The 18,846-nt window shown below is 41.6% G+C and overlaps 1 protein-coding gene across 1 annotated transcript in view; it reads right to left on the bottom strand.

Moving 5' to 3' along the window:
* Nucleotides 1-18,846, bottom strand: part of LOC115469500 (E3 ubiquitin-protein ligase TTC3-like) — a 299,116-nt gene that overhangs the window by 179,162 nt on the left and 101,108 nt on the right. Inside the window, exons 14-16 of the mRNA XM_030202218.1 lie at nt 10,147-10,210; nt 8,688-8,751; nt 2,013-2,138 (exon numbers count right to left, since the gene is read on the bottom strand). Coding sequence (XP_030058078.1) covers nt 2,013-2,138; nt 8,688-8,751; nt 10,147-10,210 — 254 coding nt within the window. The remainder of the gene's footprint in view (nt 1-2,012; nt 2,139-8,687; nt 8,752-10,146; nt 10,211-18,846) is intronic.

The following is an 18,846-nucleotide window of genomic DNA, read 5'->3' as shown; positions in this document are numbered from 1 at the left end:
TAGTAAAGGATGCAGGAGTTTATTCCTTTCCGTTTCTCTCAGAGACACTTCCACTGCTTTGCTATTGAATAAAGTTGGCTGCACAGGACCAGATACAGAGCACTGATTTGTGCTTTCTCTCCACCTGCTGGCAAATGGGCATAACCCATTAATCTGGACTGATCCTTTGGAACTAAAGGAAAGAAAATTCAGAACTAATTTTTCCATTGGCTTCCAATGGAAGCACGGTTTTGTTTTAAGGGCTGTGACTGTTTACAAAATACTGTATGGGTTTAGCGCCTGCTTACATGTATGATTTAATCAATCACACACACAAACACAGTGAGGGTGACTTAAGAATAAAGATTGGATGATGTTAAAAAGTCCACATATTCTTAAGTCATCCTCATTGTGTTTGTGTTTGCTCGACTCCGTGGACTCTGTTCTTCTGTTTTTATGTTGATTTAATCAATTTACAAATTTCAAAATATTGCATTCATGATGCTGTACAATTACATTTTCCTAGTCCAAAAGGCCTGAAATGTAGTAGTCATACAGCTTCTCTTATGTATCAAGCTCCTCTTATTTGGAATGAACTTCTGCTAGAAATCAGGTCATTGCAAAGTTATTTTCACTTTAAGGAAAGCATTGAAAACCTACTTAGTTCAAATGATTTTTTAACTGGTTGATAGGTTATCTGAATTTGATGGTTTTGTAATACTATATTTTATTATGATTGGTTTTTTTTGCTTGTTATTCTCCAGAAATTGCTGGATCTCTTTATATATAATCCATATAAAACTTAATTGGGTATTTGCGGAATATAAGAACATATGTAATGTAATATTGTAATGCCCTCTTCTCTGCTTTCAGATTAAAGGACATAAAAAGGCTAAAAATCATTCAAAACACAGCAGTAAAATTGATCACAAGCGTTAATAAATCACTGGGGTCATGTCATTCCTCTGATACAAAGGGCGACCAGTCTTGGCCAGAATTCCATACAAAAGTACAACACTGGTATATATTTAAATTAGGATCCCCACTATTTTTTTTTTAATCACATATTGACACCTTGTAGGCCTACTTGCTCCCTCTGTTCCCTCCCAACATCATCTTTTATTTGTCCCATACTATTGCCAGATTTGTTTTGAATCTATTCTCTCTTCAGTTTTTAGCATACTAGCATCTACACAGTGAAACAATTTGCTACGCACGACAGGTTTTCAATACACCTTTGAACTTTTTTTTTATAGAAATCCTTCAATAATTGACCCGTGCCATCCAATTCTATTAAACAGTTGGGTAATGCAAACACATAGAACAAAAAAAAAATTAATAATAATAATTTATGTTTGTTTTTAACTTAAATTTCCTTTAGGTACCTTCTATTTGAATTATATACACTGTAAACCAACCAGATGGTATTTTTGATAGGTGGTATATCAAATGGTTAATAAACTTGGAACCTATTTCAGTAAAATATAAGCCTAACAATACTGCAGGATCCTACACTACACTACTGCCTATATCACTTCATTGTCCATTGTATACTTGGGTATTTCATTTTTCTCTCCTAAGTGTAGTACAGTGCGCCCTTTGAATTTCATCCTATTTCTAGCCATTTCTCCAATTTGTCAAGATCCTTTTGAATGCTAATCCTATTTCCCAGGACACTTTACAATTCCCCTCATCTTGGGCTCATCCATAAATTGTGGGAGGGTATTCTAAGTCTACTCCACCTTTCAAGCTGTTAATAAAAATACTCTACAGTGCAACCACATGACCAGCCTCTGTGGATTCCCTTTCTCCAACTACATTGTTTAGCTTGATGCTGTACCACAAGAGATTATTTTGAGTATATTTTTTCAGTCTGTTCTCTACCAGCATGGTTTCTCATAAACTTTTCATTCACACAGTAGGCGTGTATTTACCAAGTAAAGTATGGCACATATTGTTAGTTCTCTGTAAGCTTAAACATTACAAACAATTAGGCGAGGAGCAAATTAGGAAGTGAGACCCCCCAATCTTACCGGTAGCATTGTGGGAGATAAAATATTTAGCAGCTCTGAAAAGGCTTGGGCAGCGCTGCGGAAGCATTCATCAAGCAATGCCGTATACCCATCATGAATCAGGGACTTTGTTTTCTCTAAAATCAGCTATCAAAGCAAAAATAAAAATCTTTAATAGTATAAACTGTTTCTGCTACATTGAGTTAACACAGTTGATTCAGTTGATGTGAAGAAGTCCCCCCACTTCCTGATTGCCTCTATTATTGCATTTGTGTCACATTCAATGGCTTCTGAACTTTAAATAAAATGTAATATTAGACAAAGGGAACTCGAGTAAACACAGCACAGCTTATATATTGCATAAAGTTATCCAACACCCATACTACCCCTATGAAAAAGTAACTGCCCCTTTATTTACTCAACCAACTGAGCAAATTTAATTGATAATTAGATCCAGCTGACGGAACATAGCCAGGCTTGATTGAACCTTACCGTAACAGTGAAGTTGCCACCATAGGTTTCTACAAGAACACTATGCCATGATCAAAGGAAATTCCATAAGAGATTAGAACCCCCCCCCCCCCAAGCTGTTCAAATACAGTGGGGGAAATAAGTATTTGATCCCTTGCTGATTTTGTAAGTTTGCCCACTGACAAAGACATGAGCAGCCCATAATTGAAGGGTAGGTTATTGGTAACAGTGAGAGATAGCACATCACAAATTAAATCCGGAAAATCACATTGTGGAAAGTATATGAATTTATTTGCATTCTGCAGAGGGAAATAAGTATTTGATCCCCCACCAACCAGTAAGAGATCTGGCCCCTACAGACCAGGTAGATGCTCCAAATCAACTCGTTACCTGCATGACAGACAGCTGTCGGCAATGGTCACCTGTATGAAAGACACCTGTCCACAGACTCAGTGAATCAGTCAGACTCTAACCTCTACAAAATGGCCAAGAGCAAGGAGCTGTCTAAGGATGTCAGGGACAAGATCATACACCTGCACAAGGCTGGAATGGGCTACAAAACCATCAGTAAGACGCTGGGCGAGAAGGAGACAACTGTTGGTGCCATAGTAAGAAAATGGAAGAAGTACAAAATGACTGTCAATCGACAAAGATCTGGGGCTCCACGCAAAATCTCACCTCGTGGGGTATCCTTGATCATGAGGAAGGTTAGAAATCAGCCTACAACTACAAGGGGGGAACTTGTCAATGATCTCAAGGCAGCTGGGACCTGTCACCACGAAAACCATTGGTAACACATTACGACATAACGGATTGCAATCCTGCAGTGCCCGCAAGGTCCCCCTGCTCCGGAAGGCACATGTGACGGCCCGTCTGAAGTTTGCCAGTGAACACCTGGATGATGCCGAGAGTGATTGGGAGAAGGTGCTGTGGTCAGATGAGACAAAAATTGAGCTCTTTGGCATGAACTCAACTCGCCGTGTTTGGAGGAAGAGAAATGCTGCCTATGACCCAAAGAACACCGTCCCCACTGTCAAGCATGGAGGTGGAAATGTTATGTTTTGGGGGTGTTTCTCTGCTAAGGGCACAGGACTACTTCACCGCATCAATGGGAGAATGGATGGGGCCATGTACCGTACAATTCTGAGTGACAACCTCCTTCCCTCCGCCAGGGCCTTAAAAATGGGTCGTGGCTGGGTCTTCCAGCACGACAATGACCCAAAACATACAGCCAAGGCAACAAAGGAGTGGCTCAGGAAGAAGCACATTAGGGTCATGGAGTGGCCTAGCCAGTCACCAGACCTTAATCCCATTGAAAACTTATGGAGGGAGCTGAAGCTGCGAGTTGCCAAGCGACAGCCCAGAACTCTTAATGATTTAGAGATGATCTGCAAAGAGGAGTGGACCAAAATTCCTCCTGACATGTGTGCAAACCTCATCATCAACTACAGAAGACGTCTGACCGCTGTGCTTGCCAACAAGGGTTTGCCACCAAGTATTAGGTCTTGTTTGCCAGAGGGATTAAATACTTATTTCCCTCTGCAGAATGCAAATAAATTCATATACTTTCCACAATGTGATTTTCCGGATTTAATTTGTGATGTGCTATCTCTCACTGTTACCAATAACCTACCCTTCAATTATGGGCTGCTCATGTCTTTGTCAGTGGGCAAACTTACAAAATCAGCAAGGGATCAAATACTTATTTTCCCCACTGTATATCAGCCTGGAAAGGGTTACAAAGCCATTTCTAAATGTCTGAGACTCCGCTGAACCACAGTTGAGGGCCATTATCTCCAAAAAGAGAAGACCTGGAATAGTGGTTAGTCATCCCACGAGTGGCTGAACTGTCAAAATTACTCCAAGGTTCAGCAACAATTCATCCAGAAGTCACAGAACATCTCAGAACAACAACCAAAGAACAGTAGGCCTCTCTAACCTCAGCTAAGTTCAGCATTCATGACTACACAGTAAGAAGACTGGGCAAAAATGGCATTCATGCGAGAGTAATAAGGCGGAAACCATCACCATCCAAGACTAACATTGATGCACATTTCACAGTTGCAAACATACACCTGGATGATCCCCAAGCCTTTTGGAATAATGTTCTATGGACAGAGGAGTCAAAAGTGGAACCTTTTGGACAACACAGGTCCCATTATTTCTCAGCGTAAAGCGAATACAGCATTCCACAATAAGAACATCATTCCAACAGTCAAACATGGTGGTGTGAAAATGCTTCACTGCCTCAGGACCTGGACAACATGTCATTATTGAAAGAACCATGTATTCTGCATGGTACCAGAAAATTCTTCAGGAGAATGTCCCATCATCTGTCTATGAGCTGAAGCCAAAGGTTATGCAGCAATACAATAATCCAAAACACAAAAGCAAGTCTACATTTGAATGGCAACAAAATTAAAGTTTTGGATTCTTTTAGTTAAAAGTCCTGATTTGAACCCACTAGAGATACTGTGGCAGGACTCGAAACGAGCAGTTCATGCACAAAAGCTTACAAATGTGTCTGAATTAAAGCAGTTAAGAGTGGGCTAAGATTCCTTAATATCAATGTGAAAGTGAAAAATTATAGGAAGCATTTGGTTGCAATTATTGCCGCTACAGGTGGTGCAACCAGATCATAAGTTTAGGGGGCAGTTCCTGTTCACAAGGGTGATATAGGTGCTGGATAATTTTGTTCCTTAAGAGTTTATTAACTTATGTCATTTATTTGTGTGTTTATTCAGGGTTCTTTTGCCTAATATTACATTTTGTTTAAAGTTCAGAAGCCATTCAGTACAATATATATGCAGTAATAGGGGAAATCAGAAGGGGACAAAACCGTTTTCACATCACTGTATATCCTGCTTCCAGAAGATAAACATGTTCTTATCAGTCTAGCAGCTCCATAATGTTTTAGTATTATTTGACATGTTCGTTTCCCAGTAAGAAATTATAGTTAGAGTCCCAGATTGCTATAATTCTGCATAGGGCAATTTCCAGTGGACCTGTCTTGTTGTCCGCAGACCCCTGGGGGTCTGTGAGACCATTACAGGACAGAGAAAAGAAAAATGTCTCAATGGCTTCTTCTACTAAAAGAAAGATCAGAAATGAGGGGGAACAGGATGAAAGTGAAAGGAGGAAAGACTTCTTTATGGAAAGAGTGGCGGATATATGGAATGGCGTCCTGGCGGAGGTGGTGGAGACAAAGACTGTCTCATGCTTTCTTGAATTTGGATTCCAACACATAGGATCTCTAAGTGAGAGGAAGCAATACTGGATGCTATGGATGGGCAGACTATACAAGCCATACATCTTCATCTGCCATCGTTTTCTCTGTTTCTATCATCCACGTGAGCAAAATACAGAGGATGCTGTAGAGGTGGATTAGCAGTGGCTGCTGAGGGACAGAAGCAGCAGCAACTGTGGGAATAGTGATCAGAAACAGATGTATAGAGACTGGAAGGAGAAGTGCTGAAAACAATACCAGCCTGCAGGGCCTGGGAAGCACAGTATCAGTAGACGATGAGGAAGACACACTAATGGTGGAGACCAACTGGAGAGAAAGAGGGAGTGACTGGTGGAGACTCTCCCTACAGCCAGAGTAGGCTTCAAGCTGATTTAGGAAAGGAAGCTCCATTTGAAGTTTCCCTAACCCTCTTTGGAGCAGGTGCAAAGAATAAACATTGCATATCCCCTGAAATGAGCAAGGAAAGAGACCAAGAGGAGCAAGACAGACTTGGCACTGAGAGGAGGGGTCCAGAAAGAAATGAAAAAGGGATCCCTGAACTCTTAATAAGGGATCCACGCAACTATAAAAGGTTAGGAACCTATGCCACATAATATACACTGTGCTGCAGGATCATGGCACAGTTGCCACTTGCTCTATTTCAGCTTCTTTTGCTTCCCTCCCTTTTCTCCATTCCCTCTGTACTGCACATCACCAGCAGTTTCTTCCTTCCCATAGTAGCAGCAACTGGGTTTTTTTTTAATGGCTACCACTGTTCTGTCTGCTAAGTCAGAACTCTGCAGTCTAACAGTTCTTCCTCAGAGTTTTCTGGAACAATGTTGCGCAGCGAACACAAAAGCAATACTAAGGGGTCTTTTTACTAAGCTGTGATAAGCACTAGTGTGTGTTTGCTATGGCTTAAAATGGCTTACCGTGGGACACGCTCAGGCGTCCTTTGGTAAGTTTGAGATATGCATGTGCAAATTGCACACTAAAATGTTTTTCCTTTTTCCGCCGGGGGTGGGGGGGGGTGGATATGTTGAGAAGGGGGAAATGGGACTTGATATGCTGCCTTTCTGAGATTTTTGCAACTACATTCAAAGCGGTTTACATATATTCAGGTACTTATTTTGTACCAGGGGCAATGGAGGGTTAAGTGAGAGTCCCAAGGAGCTGCAGTGGGAATCGAACTCAGTTCCCCAGGATCAAAGTCCACTGCACTAACCACTAGGCTACTCCTCCACTAGCAACATTCCACATAGAAGCCTGCCCTTGCAGATCAGCAATGCGGCCGCGCAGGCTTCTGTTTCTGTGAGTCTTGATGTCCTGCACGTACGTAAGTGCAGGACATCAGACTCACAGAAACAGAAGCCTGCGCGGCCGCGTTGCATCTGCAAGGGATTCCATGTAGAATCTCCAATAGGGAAAGGGAAATGGGACTGGATATACCGCCTTTCTGAGGTGTTTGCAACTACATTCAAAGTGGTTTATATATATTCAGGTACTTATTTCGTACCAGGGGCAATGGAGGGTTAAGTGACTTGCCCAGAGTCACAAGAAGCTGCAGTGGGAATCGAACTATGTTCCCCAGGATCGAAGTCCACCGCACTAACCACTAGGCTACTCCTCCACTCTAGGGTGGAGTGGGCATTTCTGTGATTAGATAGTGCAGCTATATTACCCTGCACTGATTAGTGCAGGATTAGCACGAGAGCCCTTACCGCCTACAAAATAGGTGTTGGTAAGTGCTCATGTGCTAAATTTTTTTTAATAGCCATGCGCAAATAACATTAACACATGGCTATTAACTGAAAAAAAATGGAAAATTGGCTATTTCACTGCTGCGGTAAAAATAGTCTTAGGACAAGGTAAAAACCCCACGCAAGGGCGCGCTAAGGGCTAAGGCCACTTCCTACTGCAGCTAAATGAACACTGTAATCACATAAAAAAAGAGCAGGCTATGACTTTGGAAAAGACCCTTTCCTATACTTTTAATGCAATGTTAGCTCTGTATGAATGTGAGTGACTCAGCACCGTCTGAATGTAGCAGGCTCAGCATTATCCTTGCAGGGCTGCAGCTCTGGTTAGGATAGCATAGCATGTCTCAGGAGGAATCTCATGGTGGCAATATTACCAGATTCCTGGTGCTGGTGGTACTACATTAAAATAATATTAAAGCGGTGGGGGTGGGGTATTATGTTATGCTGTAGTCAACCTGCAGTTGACAGTTCGGGTATTATTTATACAGTGTGGGGTTATGGGATTTAGAGGGGTATAAAAGTATAAAATGAGCCAATTTTGTTAACATTTATATTTGAGTATTTGCCATTTTGTATTATTTTAGTCTATTGATAGTGTGCAATATTTTAAAAAAATATATTTTTTAAACAGACACGTCTAAAATTATAGCCTCATAGGGTATAATGATACAAAATCTATAGAGGCCCTGGTTTAATTTTAACAATTTTACTTACAGAACTGTGAGGAATCCTGTGATTTTTTTCTAGGGGTAAACTGCAGCACAGAACCTAAGCCCTGGATAAAGTGAAAGTTTAAAAGTTGTGATTTTTTTTAGACTGAAACAGAGACTCTTATTTCTTCCAGCTGCTGGAGGGCTCTGTAAAGTGACTCCCTGCTGTTTTCCCGAAATAGAGCTTTTATATAGCAAGGGCCATGATCTAAAGGAGAATGCTTTCACTGTTAAAATATAATTCTGGCAACCTACTTTTATGCACTGATTTCTATAATTCACTTGTTTAAAGCACAACTAACAAAAAACAGCAGGTGAAATTACCACCGGTAGTAGTCAATGTCCAATGTTGGACAGAAAAAAAGCAGATGATTCAGAGATAAACCCAGCGAAGCAAAGCAAAAACAAACATGTCAAACTCTTTATTGAATTCTACCCCTAACCAGGGCCAAGATGGCACATTCTGAAACTTCAGCACGACACCAGCTGTATTCCCCATTAAATGGTTTCTCTACCACTGCACTCTTACCTGTGAAGACTCACTGAAGGGTTTGGCCTTATTGCTGTCCACATTCTTCAGATCTGTGTGCTCCCTACAACAAGAGACATGGGCTAATCATGTTTAGGAAAACACTAATCCTGTTCAAGAAATAGCTACAGTTACACAGAGTGGGGAAAGGCTTAGTACCTCCATCAACTTTACATAATACACATATTTCCAAATGTTAAAGCGAAACAAAGAGAATATGAGGCATTAGCTGCTAGCTCAGGACAGTAAATTTTACTGAAGTAGATAGAAAACTGATGTTGGTCTTTTGCTTTCGTCTCTTTCATGACATTTATTCCCCACTTAACTAAAACACACTTAGGACTGGGTTGGTGAGCGACAGGAACATACAAACACCAAAGGATAAGGAATGAATAGAAAAAGAAAGAGATAAATAAGGGCAAATACAAGAGAAAGAACAGGTTTAAAAGATGGCGCGACACGATATGATTAACACTCAAGCTGGGTGGGTGGGGGGAGGGGAGAATGGTCCCAGATGCTGCACAAGGGAATGAGCATAAAGGGAGGCAATGAGTAATGCACCAACACACCTTTGGAGCAAAGGTATTGAAAACACAAAAAGAGAGCAAGGCAAGATTTCAAAGCGAGTAAGAAGGTGCTAGTGAAAAAGGAGGAAACACACACAACACAAATGAAGTTTAACAGATTTGCAAATGAGATGAGCAGAAGAGCACTGTGGCAATGGAGACTGACAAAAGTCCTGCAAACAGGAAAAACTAAGCACAAGTTCGAATGGACAGCTGAAACATTGGCCTAGAGAGCTTATGATGTAAACTGCTATGTCTAGCCACACATGCTATATGAATCTTGGATGAATCTCATAATAAAAGGTGGTTAATATTAATAAATGAATATACAATTCTAATTGGGCACCCCATGCCAACAGAAGATAAAGAGGCTTACCCAAAGATGGGGGAAGTGTGATTTAACCCTGCGTTCCCTGGTTCTGCTCATTGCTTTAACCATTAGGCCAAGTGGTCTTCACTTTTGATGAAAAGGAGCTGAAGAAGAGCTACCAAATATCTTTCCTATTTAGGCCACACAGTGTATGTCAATGACATCCAGGCCACTTTCAAAAACCTTTTTCACTGAGGGCATCCTCAAGGAAGTGGGCATTTCCAAATGCATTCTCTTCTACTAAGAAATGCCTTATTCTTCAAGCATCTAGTTCTTCCCCTTATCTACATCCTCCTTTTTGTCACGAGCTTGGATAGAAAGGAAGGAGAAAATGTTTAAAAAAAAAAAGAAGTCATGATGGGGCCACCCCTGAGGTCACCAGGACTTCTACTGTAGAACACCTCCTCCTCAAAATAACCTTGCTGTACCCATAGTGGCAGGAAGGATTAATGTCACATAGAATACATATGTTGCAGATTTACTTAACATAGAACACATCATTTAAGAATGAGAATAATCTTACCTTAGCTTATCAGTATCATTGGCTGTGCTCTCTGGTGGTGTTTTACAGTTTTTAGGCATCTGGCCTGTTAAGTAACAAGGACAAAGATATTTCTCTTTGCAATGAAGTGTTCATACTCCCACCCAAACTCAATCACAGCAACAATATTAGCAAAACAAAAATAATTCAGTTGACATTTAATGATTAAGATCCTTTTTTAATGGGTAATGACTCTTAGGAATGAGTGATAGATTAACCGAAGGCATGAACTTTTTAGAATTAAGATGAGGTGGAAAGATTATTCATAAATCTAAAGAAGAAAAAGTATGTAGTATGGAAGGCTGTTTACACATAATACAGTGTTGTATCATAAGAATAACCATACGGGGTCAGACCGATGGTTCATCTAGCCTATTATCCTACTTCCAATAGTGGCCAATCCAGGGCACAAGTACCTGGCAGAAACCCAATTAATAGGAACATTCCTGCTACAGATCCCAAGGCAAGCAGTGGCTTCCCCCATGTCAAATCTCAATATGGACTTTTCCTCCAGGAACTTGTCCCAACCTTTTTTATGACTAGATACGCTAACCGCTGTTACCACGTACTCTGGCATTGAGCTCCAGAGCTTAACTATTCTTCGAGTGAAAAATGTTCCATCTATTTGCTTTAAAAGTATTTCCATGTAAATTCATTGAGTGTCCCCTGGTCTTTGCACTTTTTGAAAGAGTGAAAAATCAATTCACTTTCACCTGTTCTATACTACTTAGTTCTGTAGATCTCAATCATATCCTCCTTTAGCTATCTCTTTTCCAAGCTGAAGTGCCCTAACCTCTTTAGCCTTTCCTCAAATGAGAGGAGTTCCATCCCCTTTATCATTTTTGTCACTCCTCTTTGAACTTTTTCCAATTCCATTATATTTATTTACTTATTGGGATTTATTAACTGCCTTTATGAAGAGATTCACCCCAGGCAGTGTAGAGCAGGTACAGTTTAACATAAAACTTACAACTTTGTTAACAGCATAACAATTGTAAAATAGCCAAGTATAAACAATACAATAAATGAGGTAAACTTGAAAAAAGTAATTTGAAACCTAATAATAGAAATACAGTGAAACAGTTATCAATATACACATTTAACAGCACTGGAATTCAAATACCAGAGATATAATATGTTAACATAACACTACCGGTACACCTAATAAGCATGCATCAGAACATTCAAATAACAGATATGATGCTAATGATTTTCTACAATACAGTTTACCATATAGCTGAGGGACCAAGTGCCTATCTTTTTGAGATACAGCAACCAGAACTGAATGCAATACTCAAGTTAAGGTTGCACCATGAAATGATACAGAGGCATTACAATATTCTTGGCCTTATTTACCATCTGTTTCCTAATAATTCCTAGCATCCTGTTTGGTTTTTTTGGCTGCCGCCACACACTGGGCAGAAGTTTTCATTCTATTGTCTACATTGATACCTAGATCTTTTTCTCGAGTGCTGACTTCTAAGGTGGACCCCCAGCATCAAGTAACTGATTCGGATTATTCTTCCCAAAGTGCATCACTTTGCATCTATCTATATTAAATTTAATCTGCCATTTGGATGCTCAGTCTTCTAGTTTCCTAAGCTCTTCCCACAACCATACAGGAAAATGAGGGGAAACATGAAAAGCCTCCAATCTTCAGGTACGACAGACGATTTTACCAACAGGTTAAGTAGAGGAGTGTGGTAGCCGTGTTAGTCCACTCTTAAGGTTATCAATAGAAATCAAACAAAATAAAACATGGAAAAGAAAATAAGATGATACCTTTTTTATTGGACATAACTTAATACATTTCTTGATTAGCTTTCGAAGGTTGCCCTTCTTCCTCAGATCGGAAATAAGCAAATGTGCTAGCTGACAGTGTATATAAGTGAAAACATTCAAGCATTACTATGACAGTCTGACAGGGTGGGAGGAGGGGGGTGGGTAGGAGGTATGCATGGGGACATCAAAGCATATCATTGATATTCTAACAGGGTGAGTGTGGATAGGTGAGGGGAGGGTGATCAACAGAGACATACAGCTTTATGGTTTATAATGGGCTAGGAACCCCAGATCCTTGTTAAGTCCTTTCTGTTGGGTGTTAAAATATTCAATCATTCTGACTTCAAAGGTCTTACGTTCTTGTATGGTTTTAAAGTTACCTTTCAGGATTCTCACTGTGAAGTCACTGGTACAGTGTCCTGGTCCTGTAAAATGTTGACCAACAGGCGTGGGAACCCTGCTGGCACCAGTATTGTTCATGTGATGTTTATGTAAATTGAATCTTGTCTTAAGCATCTGGCCTGTTTCTCCAATATAGCATCCTTCGTTACATTTTTTACACTGAATGATATATAGCACATTGGAAGATGAGCAAGTGAAAGATCCCTTTATGTTGAATATCTTTCCTTTGTGGATGACTTTGGGGTCCTGTTAAATATTTTGGCATAGTTTGCAACTGGATAAATTACAGGGAAGTTTGCCCTTCTGTTCCTTTTCAGTCTGTGATGGAAGTTTACTTCTGATTAGCTTGTGTTTTAAATTGGGTGGCTGTCGGAAGGCCAGTACTGGTGGGGATGGGAATATCTCTTTCAGTAATTCATCCTCCTGGAGTATAGGTTGTAGATCTCTTATGATTTTCCTCAGTTTTTCCAGCTCTGGATTGTATGTCACTACAAGCGGGATTCTGTCTGTGGATTTTTTCTTTTTGTACAGTAGCAGATTCTCCCTGGGTGTTTTGAGGGAGGAGGCAATATTCTTGGAGATTATTACCCTGTCAGACTGTCATAGTAATGCTTGAATGTTTTCACTTATATACACTGTCAGCTAGCACATTTGCTTATTTCCGATCTGAGGAAGAAGGGCAACCTTCGAAAGCTAATCAAGAAATGTATTAAGTTATGTCCAATAAAAAAGGTATCATCTTATTTTCTTTTCCATGTTTTATTTTGTTTGATTTCTATAGATTCTACATGGAATGTTGCTATTCCACTAGCAACATTCCATGTAGAAGTCGGCCCTTGCGGATCACCAATGTGGCCGCGCAGGCTTCTGCTTCTGTGAGTCTGACGTCCTGCACGTACGTGCAGGACGTCAGACTCACAGAAACAGAAGCCTGCGCAGCCTTCTACATGGAATGTTGCTAGTGGAATAGCAACATTCCATGTAGAATCTCCAATAGTAGCAACATTCCATGTAGAATCTCCAATGGTATCTATTTTATTTTTGTTACATTTGTACCCTGCACTTTCCCACTCATGGCAGGCTCAATGCGGCTTACATGGGGCAATGGAGGGTTAAGTGACTTGCCCAGAGTCCCACTAGCAACATTCCATGTAGAAGTCGGCCCTTGCAGATCACCAATGTGGCCACGCGCAGGCTTCTGCTTCTGTGAGTCTGACGTCCTGCAGGACGTCAGACTCACAGAAACAGAAGCCTGCGCAGCCTTCTACATGGAATGTTGCTAGTGGAATAGCAACATTCCATGTAGAATGTCCAATAGTAGCAACATTCCATGTAGAATCTCCAATGGTATCTATTTTACTGTCATAGTAATGCTTGAATGTTTTCACTTATATACACTGTCAGCTAGCACATTTGCTTATTTCCGATCTGAGGAAGAAGGGCAACCTTCGAAAGCTAATCAAGAAATGTATTAAGTTATGTCCAATAAAAAAGGTATCATCTTATTTTCTTTTCCATGTTTTATTTTGTTTGATTTCTATAGATTCTACATGGAATGTTGCTATTCCACTAGCAACATTCCATGTAGAAGTCGGCCCTTGCGGATCACCAATGTGGCCGCGCAGGCTTCTGCTTCTGTGAGTCTGACGTCCTGCACGTACGTGCAGGACGTCAGACTCACAGAAACAGAAGCCTGCGCAGCCTTCTACATGGAATGTTGCTAGTGGAATAGCAACATTCCATGTAGAATCTCCAATAGTAGCAACATTCCATGTAGAATCTCCAATGGTATCTATTTTACTGTCATAGTAATGCTTGAATGTTTTCACTTATATACACTGTCAGCTAGCACATTTGCTTATTTCCGATCTGAGGAAGAAGGGCAACCTTCGAAAGCTAATCAAGAAATGTATTAAGTTATGTCCAATAAAAAAAAGGTATCATCTTATTTTCTTTTCCATGTTTTATTTTGTTTGATTTCTATAGATTCTACATGGAATGTTGCTATTCCACTAGCAACATTCCATGTAGAAGTCGGCCCTTGCGGATCACCAATGTGGCCGCGCAGGCTTCTGCTTCTGTGAGTCTGACGTCCTGCACGTACGTGCAGGACGTCAGACTCACAGAAACAGAAGCCTGCGCAGCCTTCTACATGGAATGTTGCTAGTGGAATAGCAACATTCCATGTAGAATCTCCAATAGTAGCAACATTCCATGTAGAATCTCCAATGGTATCTATTTTACTGTCATAGTAATGCTTGAATGTTTTCACTTATATACACTGTCAGCTAGCACATTTGCTTATTTCCGATCTGAGGAAGAAGGGCAACCTTCGAAAGCTAATCAAGAAATGTATTAAGTTATGTCCAATAAAAAAAAGGTATCATCTTATTTTCTTTTCCATGTTTTATTTTGTTTGATTTCTATAGATTCTACATGGAATGTTGCTATTCCACTAGCAACATTCCATGTAGAAGTCGGCCCTTGCGGATCACCAATGTGGCCGCGCAGGCTTCTGCTTCTGTGAGTCTGACGTCAGACTCACAGAAACAGAAGCCTGCGCAGCCTTCTACATGGAATGTTGCTAGTGGAATAGCAACATTCCATGTAGAATCTCCAATAGTAGCAACATTCCATGTAGAATCTCCAAAGGTATCTATTTTACTGTCATAGTAATGCTTGAATGTTTTCACTTATATACACTGTCAGCTAGCACATTTGCTTATTTCCGATCTGAGGAAGAAGGGCAACCTTCGAAAGCTAATCAAGAAATGTATTAAGTTATGTCCAATAAAAAAAAGGTATCATCTTATTTTCTTTTCCATGTTTTATTTTGTTTGATTTCTATTGATAACCAACAGGTTACAAATCACTATGAAGCACGAACAGTAGGACCCTTGGGAAGGAGATTTTCAAACAAGATAAGCAGCTATAATGTACAGAGCTTTTTTATTTTTATTGTAAACTACTAAATATTTGGACAAAAAAAAAAAAGATGACCTAAGAATATTTAAAGAGGGCAAGTAGATGTAATAGGGAGGCAGAGGACTTTTAATCAAACTGAACTGGATGCTAATGTTGCCATCAATTCTATAGGTCAGATTAGGGATAACTTCCCTTTCAGACCCTTTGGGATGACCTTCAAAGGAAATACTAGCCATACAGTGATTGAAACTTTGTGGCCCATGCGCAGAAGTTGGTTCCCCCACCAGCGGCACTTTCCCCTCCACTCGCTGCTGTTCTGCGCATTTAGGGGCCACGAAGTTTCAATCGGCCTGTACGCGTGGGGGAGGCGCACACGATTCATGCACGAGTTGAGTGAGCCAGTCAGCAGTCTCATTATGCAGTGGTTAGTGCTAGTCGCGTCCGCAAATCGCACGCGGGTGACAAAAGTAGCTACTCGAAGCATAAAGTTACCTGTATTTTTCCAACCAGCTGCAAATCCTACAGGTATTTTTGTCATCAATTTAAGAATTGTAATTATTTTACTTTGGGGAAAACAAAGTCTGTTAGCTTCACCAGCAATCCTAAAATTAATGTACTGTCTACAACAATTCCTCCCATGTTAGGCAGCAATATCTTTGTGAGCGATATTATGGAAGGGCTGTCTGGTAAGATTTCTCTCTTTGCAGATGATACCAAACTCTGCAACAGGGTGGACCCCCAAAGGGGGAAGGCCCTAGTGAAGCTGGAAGAATGGTCTGATGTTTGGCAACTAAGATTTAATGCTAAAAAATGCAGGGTCATGCACTTGGCTCGCAAGAATCTGAGGGAACGGTATAATATAGGGCAGTGGTCGGCAAACTCAGTCAACAGAGCCAAATATCAACAGTACAACGACTGAAATTTCTTTTGCGAGCCAAATTTTTTAAACTTAAACTATATAGGTAGGTACATTGTTATTAACTTTGCTAAATTCACGGTTTTCGTCTTCCGTTTTTCTATGCTTCTTCTTTGTAGCCATGTCAAACAGGGCACCTAAAAAAATGTTTCATTTTATAATAATAAAGCCAACGCAAAATAATTACAATTCTTAAATTGATGACAAAAATACCTGTAGGATTTGCAGCTGGTTGGAAAAATACAGGTAACTTTATGCTTCGAGTAGCTACTTTTGTCACCTGCGCGCGATTTGCGGACGTGACTAGCACTAAACACTGCACAATGAGACTGCTGACTGGCTCACTCAACTCGTGCATGAATCGTGTGCGCCTCCCCCACGCGTACAGGCCGACTGAAACTTCGTGTCCCCTAAATGCACAGAACATCAGCGAGTGGAGGGGAAAGTGCCGCTGGTGGGGGAACCAACTTCTGCGCATGGGCCACAAAGTTTCAATCGCACTGTACGTGCGCGCCCGCACATGGTATTTTGTGGAAGAGCCACACTCAAGGGGCCAAAGAACAGCAAGTGGCTCGCGAGCCCCGGTTTGCCAACCACTGATATAGGGGGTGAAATGCTTCTGTGTATGAAGGAAGAGAGGGACTTGGGCATGATTGTGTCTATGACCTTAAAGCTTCCAAACAAGTAGAAAAAGCGACGGTCAAAATCAGAAGGATGCTTGGGTGCATAAAGAAAGGGATAACCAGCAGGGGGGGGGGGGAAAAAAAAAAAAAAAAAAAAAAAGAGGTGATAGTGCCCTTGCCTAGGCGACCCTCAGGGGGAGGAATGCTGGCTTCGGCCTAACCCCTGGTAAGCCTTTTCTCGGCTGAGATGTGCCCAGCTCTACCACCGGCTGCCTTTCAGGTGCTGTGGAGAACCTGTAGCTCATCTGTATATCCTTTACAGCCTTCTCCGTGGTGACTCCCAGGCCCACTCTGATCCACTCAGGTCCTCCGCTCTAGGTGCCCAGCGCTCCCCACCAGGTGCTGTGGAGGACTTGCAGCCCTTCTGCATATCCTCACAGCTGTATCTGAGGTGACTCCCAGGTCCACCCTGATCTTCCCAGGGCCCTCGCTCCAGGTGCTTTTTGGCTAGGATCAGGCGACCTTCAGGGGGAGGAATGCTGGCTTTGGCTTAACCCCTGGTAAGCCTTTCCTCGGCTGAGAGGTGCCCAGCTCTACCACCGGCTGCCTTTCAGGTGCTGTGGAGGACTTGCAGCTCATCTGCATATCCTTACAAGCCTTCTCTGGTGTGACTCCCAGGTCCACTCCAATCCACTCAGGGTCTCCGCTCTAGGTGACGGCGCACGAGGCATTTTCTCTTTACATTTATTTTTCTCCCAGTTACTACTTATGGCTCCAGTACACTTTTTCTTCTTGGTACTGTCCCTTCCTAATCTGTTTCTCCATCTGAAATCACTGTACACTGCAGGAACACATTGTCCACCCTCTGTATTCATCATCTCACCATCTCTTTTTTTCCCTCTTCCTTTTTCTCAGCTCTCAACCTTCAACATTTCCTTCCTTCCATTCATCCATCTCCTTTCTATCTGAGCACATCTCGCCTTCGTCGCTGTCGTCATACCTCTCCTACTCTTCTCCGTAATCTCTTGCTCCTTCTCCTGCTCTCCGCTGGGGACATTAATTCCAATCCTGGTCCTCCACATCAGCTCTCATCCTATTTGTGCAGGTCACACTGTGATATCTCCAATCTATTTTCTGTTCCTCTCCTCCCCCCTTCTTCCCTGCCTTTCTCTTGCGCTCTGTGGAATGCCCGCTTTGTCTGTAACAAACTTTCCTACATCCATGACCTCTTTATCTCTCGTACTTTCCATCTGCTTACCCTAACTGAAACTTGGCTTTATCCTGAAGACTCTGCTTCAGTCACGGCCCTATGCCATGGAGGTTATCTTTTCTCCCATACTCCTCGCTCGGTTGGCCGCGGAAGTGGTGTCGGGCTATTACTTTCACCCTCTTGTAGATTTCAACCTCTTCTTCCACCTCAGTTTTACTGTTTTTCTTCCTTCGAAGCCAACTCCATCCGTCTATTTGCTCCTCTGCCTCTCCGAGTAGCAGTCATTTATTGACCCCCTGATAAGTCCCTTTCTTCCTTTCTCACTGACTTTGATGCCTGGCTTTCCTTCTTTCTTGAACCTTCATCTCTTTCCCTCATTCTTGGGGATTTTAACATTCATGCTAATGATCCCTCTGACTCTTATGCTTCGCAGTTTCTTGCTTTAACATCCTCTTTTAATCTTCAACTGTGTTCCACTGCCCCCACTCACCAGCATGGCCACTGTCTTGATCTTATCCTCTTCTCAAACTGCTCACTCTCCAGTTTCTGTGCCTCAACTCTTCCCCTGTCTGACCATCATCTGATAGCTTTCACACTTACCCTCCTCCCCAGTCCCGTCCAAGCTTAACTAAACAGCGCTTGCTAAAGTCTCCAATGATCTGTTCCTGGCCAGATCCAAAGGTCTCTATTCTATCCTCATCCTTCTCAATCTATCTGCTGCTTTTATTTATTTATTTGTTACATTTGTATCCCACATTTCCCCACCTATTTGCAGGCTCAGTGTGGCTTACATTGTACCGTTATGGCATTCGCCATTCCAGTTT

Source organism: Microcaecilia unicolor, chromosome 4, assembly GCF_901765095.1.
Source record: "Microcaecilia unicolor chromosome 4, aMicUni1.1, whole genome shotgun sequence".
NCBI lineage: Eukaryota > Metazoa > Chordata > Amphibia > Gymnophiona > Siphonopidae > Microcaecilia > Microcaecilia unicolor.
The sequence above is the reverse complement of the archived record's forward strand: the minus strand, read 5'-3'. Positions and strand labels throughout refer to the sequence as shown.